General features: G+C 37.6%; 2 protein-coding genes across 5 annotated transcripts; both read right to left on the bottom strand.

Annotated features, from left to right (window-relative positions):
* Positions 1-70: 70 nt before the first annotated feature.
* LOC140881671 (chlorophyll a-b binding protein 13, chloroplastic) lies at positions 71-1367 on the bottom strand. The gene is made up of 3 exons (XM_073287164.1): positions 1155-1367; positions 814-975; positions 71-711 (listed from the first exon to the last, which is right to left on the bottom strand). Exons 1-3 carry the CDS (start codon positions 1278-1280, stop codon positions 202-204), a joined length of 798 nt encoding a protein of 265 aa, XP_073143265.1. The 5' UTR covers positions 1281-1367; the 3' UTR covers positions 71-201.
* A 717-nt stretch (positions 1368-2084) lies between these two features.
* LOC140877438 (diacylglycerol kinase 1-like) lies at positions 2085-7833 on the bottom strand. 4 transcript variants are annotated; one of them, XM_073280974.1, is made up of 15 exons: positions 7441-7659; positions 7312-7328; positions 7082-7180; positions 6637-6844; positions 6392-6514; positions 6092-6220; positions 5447-5532; positions 4719-4842; positions 4271-4319; positions 3921-4003; positions 3416-3483; positions 3182-3256; positions 2996-3083; positions 2766-2882; positions 2085-2649 (listed from the first exon to the last, which is right to left on the bottom strand). In XM_073280974.1, exons 3-15 carry the CDS (start codon positions 7147-7149, stop codon positions 2314-2316), a joined length of 1554 nt encoding a protein of 517 aa, XP_073137075.1. In that variant the 5' UTR covers positions 7150-7180; positions 7312-7328; positions 7441-7659; the 3' UTR covers positions 2085-2313. The 4 variants fall into 4 exon arrangements, with proteins under 4 accessions (XP_073137075.1, XP_073137074.1, XP_073137073.1 ...); XM_073280973.1 differs by lacking the exons at positions 7312-7328; positions 7441-7659 and adding an exon at positions 7708-7833; XM_073280972.1 differs by having other exon boundaries at positions 7312-7659.
* Positions 7834-19158: the final 11325 nt, after the last annotated feature.

Here is a 19158-nt window from a genome sequence, read left to right as displayed (position 1 = left end):
TGTTTCTCTTTAGGATGTCCTCTGGCCAGGTCTTTGAGGTTGCTGAAGACAAGATGTCACCATGGTTGAATTGAATAAATCTGGCGAGGATTTTCTCCTCTATTATATAATCAATACATTGTTTTTGCAAACAATTGGGACAAAGGTGCACATACTACAGTCATTTTTTGCAAATTACATCATTCATGCATGAAATTAAATTTATGATCCAGGTGCAAACTTGGTGGCATAAACCCAGGCATTGTTAGCTACAGGGTTGTCGAGATGATCCAACAGATTCTCCAGGGGACCTTTGCCAGTGACAATAGCCTGTACGAAGAATCCAAACATGGAAAACATAGCCAGTCTTCCGTTCTTGATTTCCTTAACTTTGAGCTCAGCAAACGTAACAGGATCATCGGCTAAGCCAAGAGGGTCAAAGTATTGGCCACCAGGGTAGAGATCGTTGCCATCTCCAACTCCATCCAAGCCATTGATTCTGTATCCTTCCACCAGTCCCATTAAAATAACTTGGAATCCAAGAACTGCGAGGATGCTTTGTGCATGGACAAGATTTGGATTGCCCAAGTAGTCCAATCCACCCTCGGTGAAGATCTGGGATCCGGCCTTGAACCACACGGGCTCTTTGAATTGAACATTCAGCCACTTTTGAAGAACTTCAGGGGTGATGCATCCGAAAGCTCCAAGCATGGCCCAACGACCGTGGATCACCTGGACAATTTTTTTAGGTTGGGAGCAAGTTGCTAACATTAATTTATGTAATGGTGCTATTTATGCTTCTTGAAAACGGGAGATTGGACTAATACACTATACCTCGAGGGCTCTGTTCTTGGCAAAGGCCTCAGGATCAGCTGATAGACCAGCAGTATCCCAGCCATAGTCTCCTGGGAATTCTCCAGTCAGGTACGATGGAGTCTGAGCTGAAAAGGGTCCCAAGTACTTCACACGGTCCGGTCCGTACCACAAGTCATTACCCTGTCAAGAATCACAAACAAATTCATACTGTAAGTGAGTAATATCACTCCCTTTACTTCGTTTCCAATGATTGCATCTGTTCACTTGATAGACGTGAATCAAGAAATTTAATACGAACTTCAAAAAACAGTTTATAATCTAACACAGTGCAACATGTTTTTTCCCTGTGAAGGTGTTACCATGGTGTATTTGCCATTCCCCATTGAGACAACATCTCTCAAAGGATTGGCATTCTTGGTTTGACCCAAGAATGGAGTTGCCTGAACTACAGCGGCGGAGCTGGCGGTGGCAGCCATTGATGCCATTTCTGCTTGTCAAATTTGTTCCTGTATCTGATTTCCCTTGCTAGATACTTTTATCTTAGTTCTTTTGGAGATGGCAAGTTGAGTTATGAGTGGGGGAGATTATATATTACGATTTCCTTAAAGGAGAATATCAGATGAATGGATGGTGTAGATTGATTGTGATGGAAATTGTGGTTGTCGATGATATGATCGAACAGCCAACCAATCAGAAGGCTTCTAAAGATTTGAGGTATCTCCAATTCATATCTCTCTATCCCATATTTTATCTGGTGTCTGAATAAATCAAGCATTTTGTTTATTTTATAACTTTTATTAGATTTGTTTTCAACACAAGTTAATAATGATAACAATTGGGGACAAAAGTAAAACAATGAAGTGGTGTTTGTAATTATAACCTGTCATACTAAAGAAACCAAAAATTGTAACACTTCAGCCTGTAATCATTATCAAACTTCAAACTTTAAATTCCTCCACCTTGATCGTTGGTATAAAGGATGGATGAATAAAAACATAAAATTATTATTCAAGAAAAATTTCGGAAAAAGTAATAACCATTCCAAAAGTCCATTTTAGCCTGACATGGTACAAATATATTTTTTATTTTAATTAAAAGTTACGTTTTTTATTTAAGTCGAAGTTTTTTACCAAAGTCCAACATCAACAATCCAACGGTGCAACAGACGTGCTGCTAAAAAATTAAAAATATCATCATCAATAATTTTTTGCAATGTGATTTTCTTGCAAAATGCTATTTCCCTTTTCAAGTACTTCCATTGATTTTACGTTTAGGAGATCGCGTGTTGGTTATGTGGTAGATTTTGTGAAAATATACATATATTCCTAATGCAGAAGAGTTAACATATGAATTGAATATGGCTAAAACTAAACAAACACACAGAAGAAAAACAAATGCAACTAACTACATCTAACACTGTTCAGCAGAACTACAACTCCTAAGGTGGTGCGTTTCCTCCTTGCGAGCCAAATAAAATCACCCGAAGAAAATCCTCAACTCCCAAGACAAGTGGACACCTTAACTGAGATGTGCCAATTCAAGAAGTTCAGGTAGGCGAAAAGTGTCGGCTGCACCTAACTTCTTTCTCTCCTCAGAGTTTTCATCTTCATTGCTGTCATATTCGTCGTCATTGTCATCTTCGCAACCAAATGGTGATGAAGGTGCATTTATGCTTCTGGATCGGCAGTGAGTGTTGGCAAGCATACTAACTTGGCCAAAATGGGATATTTCAATCACAACAGTATCATCATCCAATGGAAGTGGTTGTTTCCAAGGTTCACCATCAATCCTCATGAATGTGTGGTCGGCTGCGCGGCCTGCGCCCTTGTGAAACTCGAAACGAATTCTGTTTGCCTGTGCATGCATAAAGAGATTGATATTTAGGCAAAATATGCATTGCAACTATTGATGCGTCACACTCAATCCACAGCATATTTATTGCCACAAAAATTAGATTGAATCAATTTTACCTGAGCAAGGCGAGTTCCATGACCATTTGGAGCTAGCAAGACAAGTCCATGCCATGCATCGCGAAAACCAACCACTTCAATAAACCCATCATCAACATATGGAGGAGTCAAGTCCCTCTGTTAAAAATATGAGCCATTAAGTTATGTTACTAGGAACGAGGTACACATCAAAATATATCTAGATGCAAGCTATGTTGTAATGCGAAATGCATGATTAAATATGTGCTGACCGAGTGAAGCTTCTTCTTACTAGGTCTTCCCCAAGGATTTAGACCCCCCGAAAAACTTGGCAAATTAAGGCAGACTATGGACCTGATGCTGCGGATAAATAACAGAAGTACACGAAATTAGCTGAAATTGTAATAAAATTACTTGAGTCTGGATACAAGGCATTAGATAGGATATTGAAGTGCTACCTCTGAGGTATATGAAGATCTATCCATTCACCCGGATTTTTCATTATTTTGACCTTTGTTAACTGGGCTATGTTTCTGTGAATAGAATAAACTTATCACACTCCAGTTACTAACGTGAACTTGTAAAATAAATTGCAGGCAAATGCATTTGACATTGTTAATCTGAACAACTATGGTATCCTTGAATAGAACAATAAGGACAGCAAAAAAAAGTTGGAAGATTGGTGATGGAACCTTGAAGATGGATGCAAGAGAGATGCACAAAACCATCCTTGTGTACAACCAAGCTTTGCATAAGTACTCTGAAGATGTGAAGAAAAAAAATATAAAACAGAATTGCCTTAAAATTCAATGTGGGACGAACAAATTCAGCTGAATACCACATATAAAGAATCATGAGCTACAACCAACAGATAGGGTAAATCAAACTGATGTGATTCCATAAAATACCCATCTGAGTTACTACTCTAGTTTGACTTCTCCAAACTAAAAACAGGTTTCCTACTTCTGCAGCCAGTCCTAGAAATGCTACGTTTCTCCATGTTCATACATGCAAGCATTAACTTCCTCCAATTTATTTGCCAACCGTATTGCATAAAATAATCATGTCGAAATTGTGAGAAATTTCATTTTATCATACCAAGAAGAGAAGTGTGCCTGATTAACTAATTGATCGTGTAACGAATTAACTAATTGATCATGTAACGTGGTAACTGGTAAGAAATAAAGAGAAACACACCTGATTAACTAATTGATTTTTAAATTTCTCAGGGTGTAGCTTTCTCTCGGAGTGAAATGCATAAGAAACTTGAGCATCCATTCCTGCGAGGATTTAAATGAAGATCCCAAATTAACATCAAGAATTCAGGTCCTCTGGATATGCATACATCAGCAAGAGAATAGAACCTTAACTATGCCAAATGATGAGATTTTTGAGGCAATATTGCCCCTAACTTAAGGTTAAGAAAACAAAGTTGGTATAGTCCGATTTGAAAGAGTTTCAGAAGATTCTCGAGACTTACCAAAGAGATGGACATAATTACAAATTTAATTAAGACTTAACGGAGAGAACAGGAAATAAAAACTTACCCATGCTAAAATAATTCCAAAATCCACCACGAAATGTAAGGAATCCCTCCTGAAATTTATATGTGAATATAATTAGTGCACTTCGGAGCCCAGGCTAACACCTTTATAAATTTATGCAATGATTGCACATAATTTATAATCAAGCAGAGGATTGATTATAAACAACACATCAGTTCTTTTCAGGTTCCTGTAACCACATTTTTAGTTCTCTGTTATAAATGGAATTACTCTATAGGTGGTAAGGAGATACATAGCAGAAGGCTTTACATCTCATGTTTTATATTGCAAAACCTGTATATTGATGGTATGCATGTAGTGTTGTTTTGCGTTAAAGATATAGTTCGCAACATTAGGAATTGTAAAATGATAGGGGAGAGATCTATGCAAAATCAAACAAATGATAGCAGTGAAGTCGAAGAAGAAGAAGAATAGCAGTGAAGTCAAGTACCTCATTTAATTCATCTTTTGGGGAGACACGGTGAAAGGCATGCAACGAGTGGGGTAGCTCAAGAGGTGCAATGGGATCACATGAACCTTCTTGGGGAGCTCTCATCCGCATGAGAATATGCCAGCTGAATGTGAATAGAATATCTCATAAATTCTAGTCTATTAAACAAACATATGGATCTGGTCCATGAAAATTTATGAAGAAAATGGCAATGTTTGATGGCAAAGGATGACCATGAAATTTTTTTAAGCACAATCAATTAGTAGCATAAAGTGCCCCATACTCAAATATACATCCCACACATCACTCAGCAGCACATCATATCATAAAGAAGTCTCTGAAATTCACAGCGGATCAACTATCAAGCACTGAAGAAGTTTGATGGTCATCAATGTCCTATCTTTATATGAGATTCATTAAAAGTATCACTTCAAAGCTTATCTGTTGGGAACAACTTTTTAAACATAAATGATAAAAGTTCATACTTTAACATGCACAATCTTATGCATTCCGACTCCACACAATTTATATCTTGAAATTGGACACTTACTAGCAGAGCATTCAGAGTGATCATAGAGCACATACATTAACAATAAAAAAATAAAATAAAACATTATAACCATAAAAAATAACTTTACACCTGAAACCTGACCAAGTTCCTCGACATGAACAAGGAAACTGTATACATGTTGAATAGTATAATGACTGGAAGTGGACTCTGAGTTTACCTGTCTATTTTCATCTCTTTCGCATCCTTTACTTGATCCAAGAATAACTTAACAGATTGATAGTTTGTGCCAGGATTTCTCTTCCCCTGAAAAATAGCAAGCAAGTTTTAGCACCACCACGTTATTCATGTAACAAGCATGTGGATATTATATTTTGCTGATCGTCAAACCAAAAATTGTTTTCATACACTACATCAAAGCTGTGTTACTGGTGGTAAAGAATCAGAGGCAACCAAGAATTTTCTGCCATAACTAACTAATACAGAGGAGAATTCATAGGGAGTTGAGGAGGCTAAACAAGAAGATACGAGTACATATCAAAAAGTAAAATGGAAGAAAAAGGGCAAGCAAGCAAAATATGAGAATGGTAAAATGCCTTTTCACAATTAGTATCCATGTTCAAGTGCAATACTGGCAGCTATTAGATACAAAATATCAATATATGATTTGCATTAAAAAATACAAGAAAAGGACCACTGGACTTGACTGAGGTGCTCGGATAAAATATGCCGAAGCTAAAAAAATTTCAATGTTGTGAGTTTAGTTGAGGTACTTGACCATTCGACACAAGTTATTTTATATAATTTTGGTGTGTTATGAACTAAAGCAAGGATTAGTGGTCATAATAAAATATATATAACTCACCCAACCAAATGAAAATGGAAGATTGTTCCCAGTTCCTAGTGGCATTGTGGCAATTGGTGGTGGTTGTGCTAGCTTAAGATCACAAACTACCCCAAGGAGCCACCCAGCTGTGCCATCCCCACCAGCAACCTACAAAGTTAATTATGTATAAACGAATAAATGGCATGTAACACGACCAGATCGCAAAGTTTCGAATGTAATAATGTTCTGTATGAACCATGTATCCAATGATCAGAAGTTTTACCAAAACTCTCTCAAGAAAAGGAGTTTTAACTGAGGTTACATGTAACAGTGACTTACTATGATTCTTAATCTCCTCAGAATATCTGCAGACAAACCATCACCATTTTGCTTATGCTTCTCTAAATTGAAATAGAGCTGGTGCAGCACTTCGTCAGGTTTCTTTTCTCCCAAATCAAACACCTAAAAAATCAGAATCCGAACCTCAAATTTTAAGTAAATCTGTTTCTCTCCATTTCTTTTGGCAGTTCTTCCATGGATTTGAGCAGCCAAACCACAGACACACGCATATGAAATAAACCAACCTGATTTCTGTTGAGAAGAGAACAGTATGTATGCAGAAGTTCACCGCCTAGCTGCCCACCACTTTTCGTATTAATGAATACGATCACGGGACATGAGGGAACGTGACATCCTTTTTCCGTTTCTGATTCAGGTAGAAGTATGTAATCCGGAATGTAGTGATCATACAATATTTCTACTTCTTCAGGATTTCCAACACCAGATTCTTGACTGGAATAAAACTCAAATAAAAATTCAGATATAGTTCAGAACAATGATGGCTGAAACATGTAAAATTATGAAAGCAAAACAAGATCTTTAGTCCTTTTCGCTTCCCAAACTACTGAAGGTTGGATGAACAAATTCCTCAAAAAGTTTGCTCAACACCAGGGGACAGCACAACCGAACCGGACCATTTATCAATTTAAATGTAATTCTTTGCATACAATCCTGACAAATAACACTCACTTTTTACTAAAAAAATTGTGAACCGATTGTTTCAGCTCCTTGGCCTTAATTTGTGCTACCGTGGACATGCTGAAAAGTTGAGCGGAATTGAAACAAAACCTGCCCACAAAACTCATATTAACTTTTCTTTCTGATCACCAATACAAACTAGTCGAAAAAACAAATGAAATGATAACCAAAACAAGAAAGAAATAAATAAGAAAAAACAAATGACCAAAATGCATCTTTACCTGACGAACAAATTCAGCTGGGAATCCACAACCGAAATCAAAATTCAAAAGTAAATAATAATTTCCAAATTCCAAATGATGATCAGTAGTTTCAAGGTCAACTGAAAAAAAAGGCAGTTACGTACGCACTTTCAAAACAAGATATTCACATCTGATGGGTTTCACGCTTCGCTTATATGGTGATGAACAATCCTCAGATACAGTGATTTATATATAGGATACTCCGTCAGACATATATAGATAGAATAGAAAACGCGTGATTGACAAAGATTGGATTAAATGAAACAGATTTTGTTTGGACGTGCTTGAATTGAATTGAATTGAGAGGGTTGTTGAAATTTTAATTTGTCTGATTTGATTTACGAACAGAGAAGGAATTTGATTCGGAAGCTTCACCTCTATGGATGGGAGTGGTTCGCGCCTTCTTCCTGCTTTTCTTGAAATGGTTGGATTCATACTGCCACTTTTGTAATCTCATCCGATTTTCATTTTTATCAGATTCTGTATATGTTATTATTCGAATCACTGTAATATTATTATTTCAATAATATAACATCAAAAATTTTTTCTTTTTTCAATCTTGGTGATGATCTGTTGGGCATGGCCTGTGGAGAGAATTACTAGACAGGTGATCTCTCGGGGAGATCTCGTGTATTAAATTCGTGGTACCAATGACACGTTCATGCACCAATTAATGTGTTTCGACTCATCGACACTCGAATAGATTCTCTTAGCCAACATTTTTTTGAAATAATTTGTCGCACATGACTTACATAGTGCGGTTTATCTGACTAGCGTAGTTTGCAGAATATTGAATTAGTCAAGAGTTTACCGAATGCGTATAAAAAAATAGCGACTACGAGTTCATACGTAATAAAAAAATACATACAACTCGGATTTTATTGGTAAATTATTATGGGCCTATAGCCTATATGTCAATTGTCATCACATGTACTCCTTCCGTTCCACTACATATGTTATATTTCATTTTTCATTCGCCTCAATTATGTAGTATAGTTTTCAAATTTATTGAGTTGAGAAGGAGTTTGTTATGATTGAGTCTCGAACTCGAGACCTCGTTCCATTACTTTGATTTCAAATGAATTACACTTCATCTACATTTCTTATATCTCACTATTTTATAAAACTTGAGCCACTTTTAAAAACCGCTTTGGTACGTTTTGATGACATCAAAATATATTTATCATTTAATCATTGGTAGTTATTTAAAATTTAATATATTTACATTGAAAAAAAGGATAAAAATAGGTGAAAAACAAAAAAAAAAAAAACTGTCTTGCATTTTAAAAACTGCATTTTACACACTATTAATAACTACACCCACTTTTCCTTTGTTGAAGAAAACTTAAATGAATTTGGTTTATGTTATATTGACCACACACGTATAGCGTGTGCACTTTTACTAGTTATATATTAAATTTGAGCTTAGTAGAGACAATTAGTTTACGGTCAAAATTTTCAGTTCTCAAAATAGTACATGACAAATGAACTTTATCTATTTTTTATTTAAAAAAATCAGAATATTAAATTAAAATATAATTTTAGAATGTAATTCTAATTATTTTTAACCTATAGTAATTATTTAAAAAAATCTAAGGTATGATTCATTTCTATTTTATTTTTAATTTATTTTTTGAAAAAAAATATTTTAGAAAATCCTAAAATTAATTGATTTAATAAGAGAGCCTTAGAAATGCATGCGCGCACACTTTATCACTTTTTGCCTCCAATAAATGGTGATCTGAAATTAAAACGTAACGATTTTATTATTATTTTTCATATGCTCCACATTTATAATTTTAAAATGAAAGGATGAAGATATATGAATAAATGTATCTTTTCATGTCCTATTCTCATCGTGTTTTCCAATGGTTAGAATAAGTTTATTAGCCCGTCAAAAAAAGAAGAATAAGTTTATTAGCATTTAGAACTGGGCAAAATATAAACTTTTTTTAACATAAATTTGTTATAAATTATAGTAGTTAAATTTAAAAGTATATTCTTTTCCTGAAAAAATTAAGAAAAATAGAAAGCGTACAGAAAGGAAATAATAATAATAATTAAAAAATCAGAGTAAAATAAAATAAAAAACCACATGTTAAAAGTGTACAGAAAGGAAACGAGGTGCAACACTGGAGGGAGAAATTTAGTCAACTCTAGTTTTGTTTACCAAAGTTAAAAACACACGCGTGTCAATTTATTATATACAAATACTTTTATGCGATAGTCTCATAAGCTAATTTTGTGATACGATCGATCCGACTTATGAAAATTATTAATTTCTATATTAAATTTTAGGGGAGTGTTACTTACACTCCAAAAAATATTAATAACACTTCATTTCACATTTTTATTCCATTAATTGACAAACATACCCTCACATATATCTTTCTTTATATACAAATATTTCTTTACACACAAAACTTTGATTGATTCTTAAAAATCTAAATTTATATTTTCCCATATTAACTATTAGTCTTATTATTATAGAAAAATCTTGTGATATTTTAATTTAGTAGTACATGTTATCATATTTTATACAATTTCACTGTAAGTTTAAATTTTTAATATGTTTATATTTATATCTCAAGTTTTACCAAAAGTTCATATAATTAATCATCAAAATAAAAATATACTTAGAATTAGCCAAATTCAATTATCTAATTTTTTTTATTTTAAAATTAATTTTTTTTATTTCTTTTCAATTCATTAAAAAATTTAAAAATCGAACAAAAATTTTGATAAAGTTCTGAATGAAAATAGTTTTTTATTCAAAATATAAATTAAACTCATTGATTTAATTGATAATCAAATCAAGCAATATACTTACATACATACCTATATTAATTTTATAATATATATTTAAAACCAATATCACAAAATCTAACATATATAATAAAAAAGAATTATTACGTTAACTAATATATTATTATTATACATTTGAATATAATATAATATCATTAAAAAATAATAATATTAGTTTGTGATTATAATTTGGTGACTGTTGGGATCGGTTCAGAGGGTAGAGGGGGGGTGAATACACTCTGAAACTTATTTTCTTTCTTTTCAAAATAATCAAGTGAAGTTTAGTTCACTTAATCTGTTTTCTCAACTTCTAAAAAGGTTTGAACAACTTAAATAGTGCGGAAATAGTTCAGAGGTTTTAGTGATGCAAAAGCAAGTTATAACACGATGTATGAGCAATATATAAGATAAATATGCAGTAAAAACTAAGGCACGATTTATGGAAGTTCGAAGGCTTAATCCTTCTACGTCTCCCCTTCTTCCACTTAGGAAGGAATTCACTAGAAGACTTTGGTTATTACAACGTCTTGCAATACACCCACTTCAGACTTAGGACTTATCCAATGCCTAATCCGAAACTCCTAGATTTACACAGATAAGATTCTCAGTTCTTATCAGACTGGTGGAAGCTTTCAGAGTAGCTTCAAGTCTCTTCAATAATGAATACAGTCCGGTTGAGCTTCTCAAACTGCAGAGCGGTCGAGAGGCTTGGAAACCCTAGGATGATCCTTGAAGATCAGATATGTAAACTGTAGGCGAGGGTTTATTTGAGCAGCAAGTGAATGATCTTGTAAGTGTGCTCAAGTATTGCTTCAGTATATCAGATGAGGACTTCTGATAGTATTCAAGTGATTGAGTTGATTGAGATTTTTCGTGTTGCTTGTCTTCTTGTCACTTCTTGATCAATCTTCCCTTTATATAGGTCAATCAACAACGTCTTTATTTTGAACGTTCTGATGCTGCATTGAATGCACATTTAATGCTTCATAAATGCATTGATGATTCTGCATGAAGATCGTACACTTCTTTAAATGCAGACAACTTCCAGGGTCCAAAACTGGTATAAACGGTCTAATGCTTTATCTGTAGCCATTCTGCGTTTTTGCCATTTTAGTGCAACCTGTTGTCTCGATGCAAGAGTCAACAGATCTTCTGATACGCCGGTTTATCTCTCGATGCAAGAGTCAACAGATCTTCTGATACGCCGGTTCTGCTTTTGATAAAAGATCTTGCAATGAACGTCTTGTCTCAAGTATTTGTCTTGAGATATCTTGATAAGCAGTTGGCATTCTACCGGTAGATAGATTTATCCTCTGCTGGTTTGAATAACCAGTCGATAGGCTTGTGACTGCAACCGGTCGAGAGACAAAGGCGGTTGACAAGCTTCCGGTAGATAACTTGAAGGGTTTATACGGTTGCGGTAGGAGTTGTAGTAGATTCCTGAAATACAAAAGATTGACAGCACATTCCTATACAATGAGTTGTTGTTTGTTATCACCAAAATGTCGGATTCAACAATTTCCCCCTTTTTGGTGATGACAAAACTTAAGTGCTCCGAAAACAATATGAAAGCATTAAAATGAACTTCATTGAGAGAATGAATTTCATTAATTACAATAAGCATTCTTATTACACCTACTGAAGAAAAACAAAATGAGATACAGCTGCGATAAGTAAAGAAGAGACAAGTTGTTCATCTTTTGAACCAACTGGCTCCTCCTGACCTATCGCCTTCTCTTCTTCTTCTGTCGGCTTCTTCCTTTCTTCTGGATTCTTCTTCACGTCTTCTTGCCTCTGCTGCTCTTCGTTGCTCTTCTTCCCCCTTTTTGGCATCACCTTGGTTGAGTCGAAGGACGATCTCAGTGAGTTGAGTGCCAAGGCAGGCTTGCATAGTATCAATTTTTGCATCTAGTTGAGCAATTAGAGTAGCTTGCATAGTGTCCATCCGATCATTCAACTGCCTATGGAGGCGGTTTTCGGATCTGACAACTTGTTCGGAGACGGTAGAGAGCGTTTTGATTTGAGTGCGATGATGGGCAGTGATCTCTTTGGACAGATGAGCAAGGTCTCTAGACACGGTCTCAAAATGCCGAATCATCGTCTTGCGTGAATTGTCAACCCATGAGGATGTGTTTGTGATGTCTTGTGAAAAGGATCGAACTGTTTGCAGGAGCTCATGAAGCCTATTCATCAATGTGTGATCCAGAGCTGCTGCCATGGCTTCAATATATGAGTCATCAGTCTGAAGCATTTGACTCTGTGTGTCATTTCTTGGTGAAGCCGGGCCAGACTCAAGATGATGTGATGCTGGTGATCTGGCTGGTGAGCTAGCTGATGTACCTTCCAATAGTGGTACAGTTGGAGATGTAGGGGTCTCGACTGCAGCCAAGATTGTTGGTGGAGTAGCAGGATCAGCACTCGGTTCATCCATTAGGAGATCTTTCACAAACTTTTCAGTAGATGGAGACGGTTGAAGTGCTGGGTCAGCATCAGTCACTGGCTGTTCTGGAGGTGCAAGTGATACAATAGTGCTTGGTATCTCTGTTGGGGGCACTACTGCTTCACTGCTGCAAGGAGCCTCTGTCACAGAGGTGACAGGAATTTCTTGTTCAATCACTTCTAAAAAATCTTGTAGACGACTGGGAGAGGTGTGAGCGGTCGCCGCTGGAGATGAGTGAGCAGTCACAGCTGCTTCCGGTTGAATTACTGCTTGGACTACGGTTGAGGCGGGATCGACCGAAGAAGATGCTGCCACAATCGATCCTAAAGCGGATGACTGAAACAGGTCAGCAGTGATGAGACCGGTCAGAATCCCATCTGAAAGAGTAATAGCAGAGACGTCTTCTTCACCCTGATCTTGGGTAAGAAAAGTCTTCAACATCACCTGTGCTTCCAGTCCATAAGCCTGTATACAAGCTGCTGAAGCTGTCGTCTTTACGTTGTTAAGAGCTTGGAAGTGCTGAAGTAGTTGAGTGATTTGACGTAGACTATTCTGTAGTCCAGTCAAAATCACAAAGTCATCGGTGGCGGTAGGACTCTTGGATTTGAAGTTATTGACACGCTCAGTAATCAACAGAGATATCAGGCTTCCTCGAAGCTTCAAGTCGATGAGCTGTCTTCTTCCCAGAGCCTCCACGATGTCTTCAGTGTCAGCAAAAAGAAGCATCTTCTGCTCAATAACGTTCAGAGCTTTCCACTTAGGAAATATTTGAGCAAGCGTCAGGTGAGTACGGGAATGATGCCATCTGTCAAAGTGCTATAGGTGACTCTTGACAGTGCGGAGAACGTGAGAGATGATCAAGTTGAGCTCTACAGTAGCTGCTGGTTGAGCCTTAGGTGAGTAGATAATCACACCTTTTCCTTTGTCCTTGGGATCAGCGAGAGTGACCTTTGGAGTTGATGAGGCACCTTCCATGATTATCACACCCTTGGTAGGACGTGGAGCAGTAGTAGCAGTAGTGGTAGTAGTCTCGACCGTTGGCAGAATTGGTGTTGGAACGGTAGGAGCAAGTCCAGAAAGGGACTTTAACTTCTTGTGCTGCCTCTGCTTCTCACCTGCAGGCGTGGATGGCACAGCTGCTTTGGAGACAGAAGGAGATGACTTGCTGAAGGCTTGAATCAGTGGAACGTTCTCACATGATTCTTCTTCAGAGTCAGACTCTATGATAAGTTGACGCTTGGCAGATTTCTTGGTATGGGCTGGTTTGGCCGCTACCGGGACTGTTGAAAGCGGTTGAGTGACAGCAACAACACTTGCGGTTGAAGGCAGAGTGTCGACCGCAACCTCTTTCTTGTTCAGAAACTTGAAGATTGTAGACTTGTTGAGCCATTTGGTGGGATGCAGAGGCTCAGTCTTGGAGAAGTCTACTCCAAGGACGCTCAAGGTGTGACAAATTTGCAGAGCAAATCCCTCGGATTGCCCTTTTCCCCTGATCATTTCACATAAAGTAGTGAACAATATGTCTGACCAGTTGATGTTGATTTTGGAGGCGATACAAGCCATGTATTGGAATTTCTCCATCGTCACCTTGTCGTACGATCCAGCCTTGGCAAGAAGATTCTTGGCCACGATGTTGGTCAATAGCCTGAATGGAGCTTTAAGAGATGTCTTCTGAGTCGGCAGTTTGATCGGAGCATCAGTGGTTGAGAATTCCTTCAACTAGTATGAGCAGTTACCATCGGGAAGATCCGCGCATTTTGTCAAACCCCTGGAGGGCAGATCAAATGTGCTAGCGAAGAAATTTTGATTGAAGGAGTAGGACTCTGTCCGGATCAAGCATTTGACAGTCCCATGCTCGATTTGAGCGGCTGCAAAGAACTCCTTCAAGACAGGCAGATCGCAGATGGCGCTGCTTCCTAAAAACTTCTTCAGTCCAGAGGCTTCAAGCATGGTGAAGACCTCAGTGATTCCTGCATTGTTTGCCTCAATAACGGAATCAAAGTTGATTGCAAGGCAAGTCTTCTGGATCGACATGATAGCTGTAGATAAAAACTCGAGCAGAGAGTAAGCAAAAGCTTGATAGTAATGCGATAGAACTTTTAATGCAATATGAAAGCTTTAGCAACGGTGAAAGGTTGATATACGAGTGTAAAGAAGTATATATAGGAACCTATGGGCCATATGGTGATGTCATGAAAAGTATTTTTGAAATTCAAAAAGTTTTGAAGAGTATAATCACCGCGCCCAATTAATGTCATTTGGTTCAAAGCACAAAGCTGTTAGTACGGAGCCTGTCAGAGACTAGCTAAAGGCGGATGATATGCCAATATTTATGGCAATGTAACAGCTAAGCTATTAAAGTCATACTAGCAATCATTCCCCCTAAAAGCATGCATACTAACTTAGATCTACTAAGCCAAGCATATTTCAAAAATATGAAAACTTAGCGTCCGGTAAAGGCTTGGTGAATATGTCTGCTGCTTGCTGATCGGTAGAGATGTATTCCAGCCTGATTTCCTTCTTTAAGACATGATCTCGGATAAAGTGATGCCTGACATCAATGTGCTTTGTCCTAGAGTGCATCACTGGATTGTGAGTGATGGCTATGGCACTTGTATTGTCACAGTATATTGGAGTTTCACTCGACCGGATTCCATAATCATTAAGCTGCTGTTGAATCCAGAGTATTTGAGCACAACAGCTGCCAGCAGCAAGGTATTCTGCTTCGGCGGTCGAGGTAGCAATTGATGTCTGCTTCTTACTTGACCACGAAATTAGTCTATCTCCAAGGAATTGACATGTGCCACTTGTACTTTTGCGATCAATTCTACAATCTGCATAATCTGCATCTGAATAGCCAATAAGATTAAGATTTGAATCTTTGGGATACCAAAGACCCACATTAGTAGTTCCTTTAATATATTTAATTATTCGTTTGGCGGCAATGAAATGAGATTGCTTAGGTGCTGCTTGAAATCTAGCACATAAACAAACTGAATACATGATATCCGGTCGACTGGCAGTCAAATAAAGCAATGAGCCAATAAGGCCTCGATACATTGTTACCTCGACCGGGATTCCCCCTTCATCTTTATCAAGCTTGATTGATGCACTCATGGGGGTAGATACAGTTGAGCACTGTTTCATTCCAAACTTCTTTACCAATTCCTTGGCATACTTGGATTGATTGATAAATATTCCAGTTTCAAGTTGCTTCACTTGCAATCCAAGAAAGAAGCTCGCCCATCATGCTCATTTCAAATTTCTCCTGCATCATCTTAGAGAACTTTGAGCACAACTTGGGGTTAGTTGACCCAAATATAATGTCATCAACATAAATTTGTACTAGTAACACATGATCACCTTTTACAAATTTAAACAAGGTCTTATCGACCGTTCTAATTTGGAAATCATGTTTAAAAATTTTAGTAATGTATCATACCATGCACGCGGTGCTTGTTTTAATCCATAGAGAGCTTTGTCAAGTTTATAGATATATTGAGGATGAGTAGGATTGACAAAACCTGGTGGTTGTTCAACGTACACCTCTTCTTGAAGTAGACCATTGAGGAATGCAGACTTGACATCCATTTGATAAACTTTAAAGTCCTTGAAAGCTGCATAGGCAAGAAAGATGCGGATTGCTTCTAGTCTTGCAACTGGCGCGAAGGATTCCTCAAAGTCTATGCCTTCTTCTTGTCTGAATCCTTGTGCAACAAGCCGAGCTTTGTTACGCACAACAGTGCCATGTTCATCGAGCTTGTTACGAAACACTCATCTAGTTCCAATCACATTTTGATTTTCCGGTCGAGGAACTAGATGCCAAACATTGTTGCGGGTGAATTGATTCAACTCTTCTTGCATAGCTTCAATCCAGCTGGCATCTGATAGAGCTTCATCTATCTTCTTGGGCTCTACCGGAGATATGAAAGCTGCATGCAAGAATTCATTAATCATTTGACCACGTGTTTTTCGAGGAGCAGAAGGGTCACCTATGACCAACCCAGGTGGATGATCTTTGTTCCACCTAAAATAATTCCCTAAAGGGTTGTCATCAATTGGTTGACGAACGTCCTCGTTTACTGGATCATCATTGGCAGGAGGATCGTTATCAACCGGTGGATCCTCTTCTGGCCTTGTTTGATCACACACGATAGAGGGAACTGGATCATCCTTCTTTGGAGGATATGGATCACTGTCACTCTCTTCCTGTAGATTTGTGTTTTCCAGTCTATGACTCAGATCATTTATGCTCCCTTGAGTTTGTTCTGTACAAAGAGTAGATTCATCAAAAACAACATGAATGGTTTCCTCGGCCGTTAGTGATCTTTGATTGAACACTCGATAAGCTCTGCTAACGGCTGAGTAACCAATAAAAGTTCCTTCGTCTGCTTTGGCATCGAAGGCTGTCAAATGATTTTTGTCATTGTTGTGGATAAAGCATTTGCACCCAAAAATTTTGAAGTATGAAATATCAGGTTTTGTGCCATTCCAGATCTCATATGGAGTTTTGTTAAATCGTTTATTAATCATAGATCTGTTTTGAGTATAGCAAACTGTGTTAACTGCTTCTGCCCAAAGCCTTTGAGAAACATTTGAATCAGCAATCATAGTTCTGGCTGCTTCTTTTAAAGTACGGTTCCTTCTTTCAGCCACCCCATTTTGCTGTGGGGATCTAGCAGCTGACAACTCATGCTTGATTCTCTGATCATCTAGATAAGTCATAAGAGTGGTGTTTAAAAATTCAGTCCCTCTATCACTCCTGATTCTATCTATCACAGTAGATTGTTCATTTTGCAAGCGTTTAAAAAGCTTAATCAGGTGAGGTGCAGTTTGATCTTTTGAAGAGAGAAAGATGACCCAAGTAAATCGAGAAAAGTCATCTAAAACAACAAGAGAATATCTCATTCCCCCTATGCTTCTTACTGGTATAGGACCAAATAGGTCCATGTGAAGTAAATCTAAGCATTTGGAAGAAGACATACACCCTTTATTTTTAAAGGTTGCTCTCACCTGCTTTCCTAGTTGACAAGCAGGACAAACTTTGTCTTTTATAAAATCTCCTTCAGGCAGACCAGAAACCAAATCATGCTTCCTCAAGTTAGAAATGGACTTAAAATTTAGATGATTTAACCGCTTATGCCACAACCAATGTTTATCATGATGAGCAGTAAGGCAAGTAGGTGAAGAAATATGTGAGCAAGACCAGTTTACCTTGTAGGTGTTTAGGTCTCTTACACCGGTCATAAGAGTCTCACCTTTGTCATTTTTGATGATGCAAGTGTGTTTGTGAAACTCGACCGAATGATCATTGTCACATAGTTGACTAATACTTATCAAATTATAGCACAGTTTGTCAACAAGCAACACATCTTTAATAATGATGTTACCATGGATAATCTTACCCTTACCCACGGTTTTACCTTTGGAGTTGTCTCCAAAGCTGATCTTTGGTCCTTTGCACAGCACAACTTCTGTTAGAAGTTCTGGATTCCCTGTCATGTGCCGTGAGCAACCACTATCTAAGTACCAGGTAGTGTCCTTGATAGAAGTGGTCTTCTCGCCCGTTTGGACTTTTAGTACCTGCAAAAAGTGAAGAACTTTTGGTACCCATATCTAGTAGGGTCCAGGTCGGATTAGCCCTTTCGGGACCCACACCTGGAACACCCTTACAGGTTTGCCCGTGTGTGTGTCCAGAAATCTGTGCGGTCGATAAGCAGTAAATGTGTGTGCTTGTGAGGTTGCTGTGTGCTTCTTGCCTTTTTGATCTTTATCAGTTAGCCTGTACCTCTTTTGAACTGGCCTGCAATTAAAGTACTGGTAAGGCTTCTCCTTTGACCATCTTCTCTTAGAGTAGTTAGACTCATTCCATGGCCTTTTGAAATTAGATTGGTTTCCCTTTCTTCTTTCATTATGTTTTGGTTTAATCCAAGTTCCTCTTTGATTAGAGATCTGGGGATCCACATATCCCAGCCCTCTATGCTTAGAGCTTCGTTCGTTAGATACTTTCTGATTTTTGTCAAAGCTGCACTCATCATGTTCATATATCGTGCTGGACCTGACAAATCTTATTTTGTTAAGATTGCCTTTGTCCAGGCTTGACTGAATACAAGATTCCATAGACTGTTCATTTGTTCCAAACCCTAGACCGGTTTTGTCATGTGCCGGTCTTTGGATTTCTTGAATCTTGTCAATGGTTACAGAAGATTTATTCCAAGCCTTAATTGTTTCAAGTAGTTTTTTGTTTTCAGTCAATGTTGCTTGGAACACTCTTTTCAAGGTGTCATTCTCAGTAGCCAGCAAACTTAGCTTGACCTTAAGACCATCAAGCTCTTTTCGCTGCATGCAGCTTGATTCGCTTGACTTATCTTTTAGGTCAGCTCTTTCTGCCTTTACCTCCTCGAATTCCTTGGATAATGCTTTGTATTCATTAGTCATTTCGTGTAAAGCAGTAACTAGATCACTGTGAGTAAATTCAGGTGAACCAAAGTCAAATACCTCCTCAGCTTCTTCTTCGATGTCAGCCATAAGGCATTCCACCTTTTCATCATCGCTGTCATCTGAAGAGCTTCCGGTATTGG

Source organism: Henckelia pumila, chromosome 2 (genome assembly GCF_033568475.1).
Source record: "Henckelia pumila isolate YLH828 chromosome 2, ASM3356847v2, whole genome shotgun sequence".
In the NCBI taxonomy this organism is placed as follows: domain Eukaryota; kingdom Viridiplantae; phylum Streptophyta; class Magnoliopsida; order Lamiales; family Gesneriaceae; genus Henckelia; species Henckelia pumila.
This window is presented reverse-complemented; position numbering and strand designations above follow the sequence as displayed.

Coding starts and splice junctions, on each gene's coding strand:
- LOC140877438 (XM_073280973.1), bottom strand. CDS start 7,149: ATGTCCACGGTAGCACAAATTAAGGCCAAGGAGCTGAAACAATCGGTT. Junction 3,084..3,181: donor GATCTTCATATACCTCAGAG/GTAGCACTTCAA, acceptor ATTTATCCGCAG/CATCAGGTCCATAGTCTGCC. Junction 2,883..2,995: donor GTAAGAAGAAGCTTCACTCG/GTCAGCACATAT, acceptor TATTTTTAACAG/AGGGACTTGACTCCTCCATA.
- LOC140881671 (XM_073287164.1), bottom strand. CDS start 1,280: ATGGCATCAATGGCTGCCACCGCCAGCTCCGCCGCTGTAGTTCAGGCA. Junction 976..1,154: donor GGAATGGCAAATACACCATG/GTAACACCTTCA, acceptor GATTCTTGACAG/GGTAATGACTTGTGGTACGG. Junction 712..813: donor CCAAGAACAGAGCCCTCGAG/GTATAGTGTATT, acceptor AAAATTGTCCAG/GTGATCCACGGTCGTTGGGC.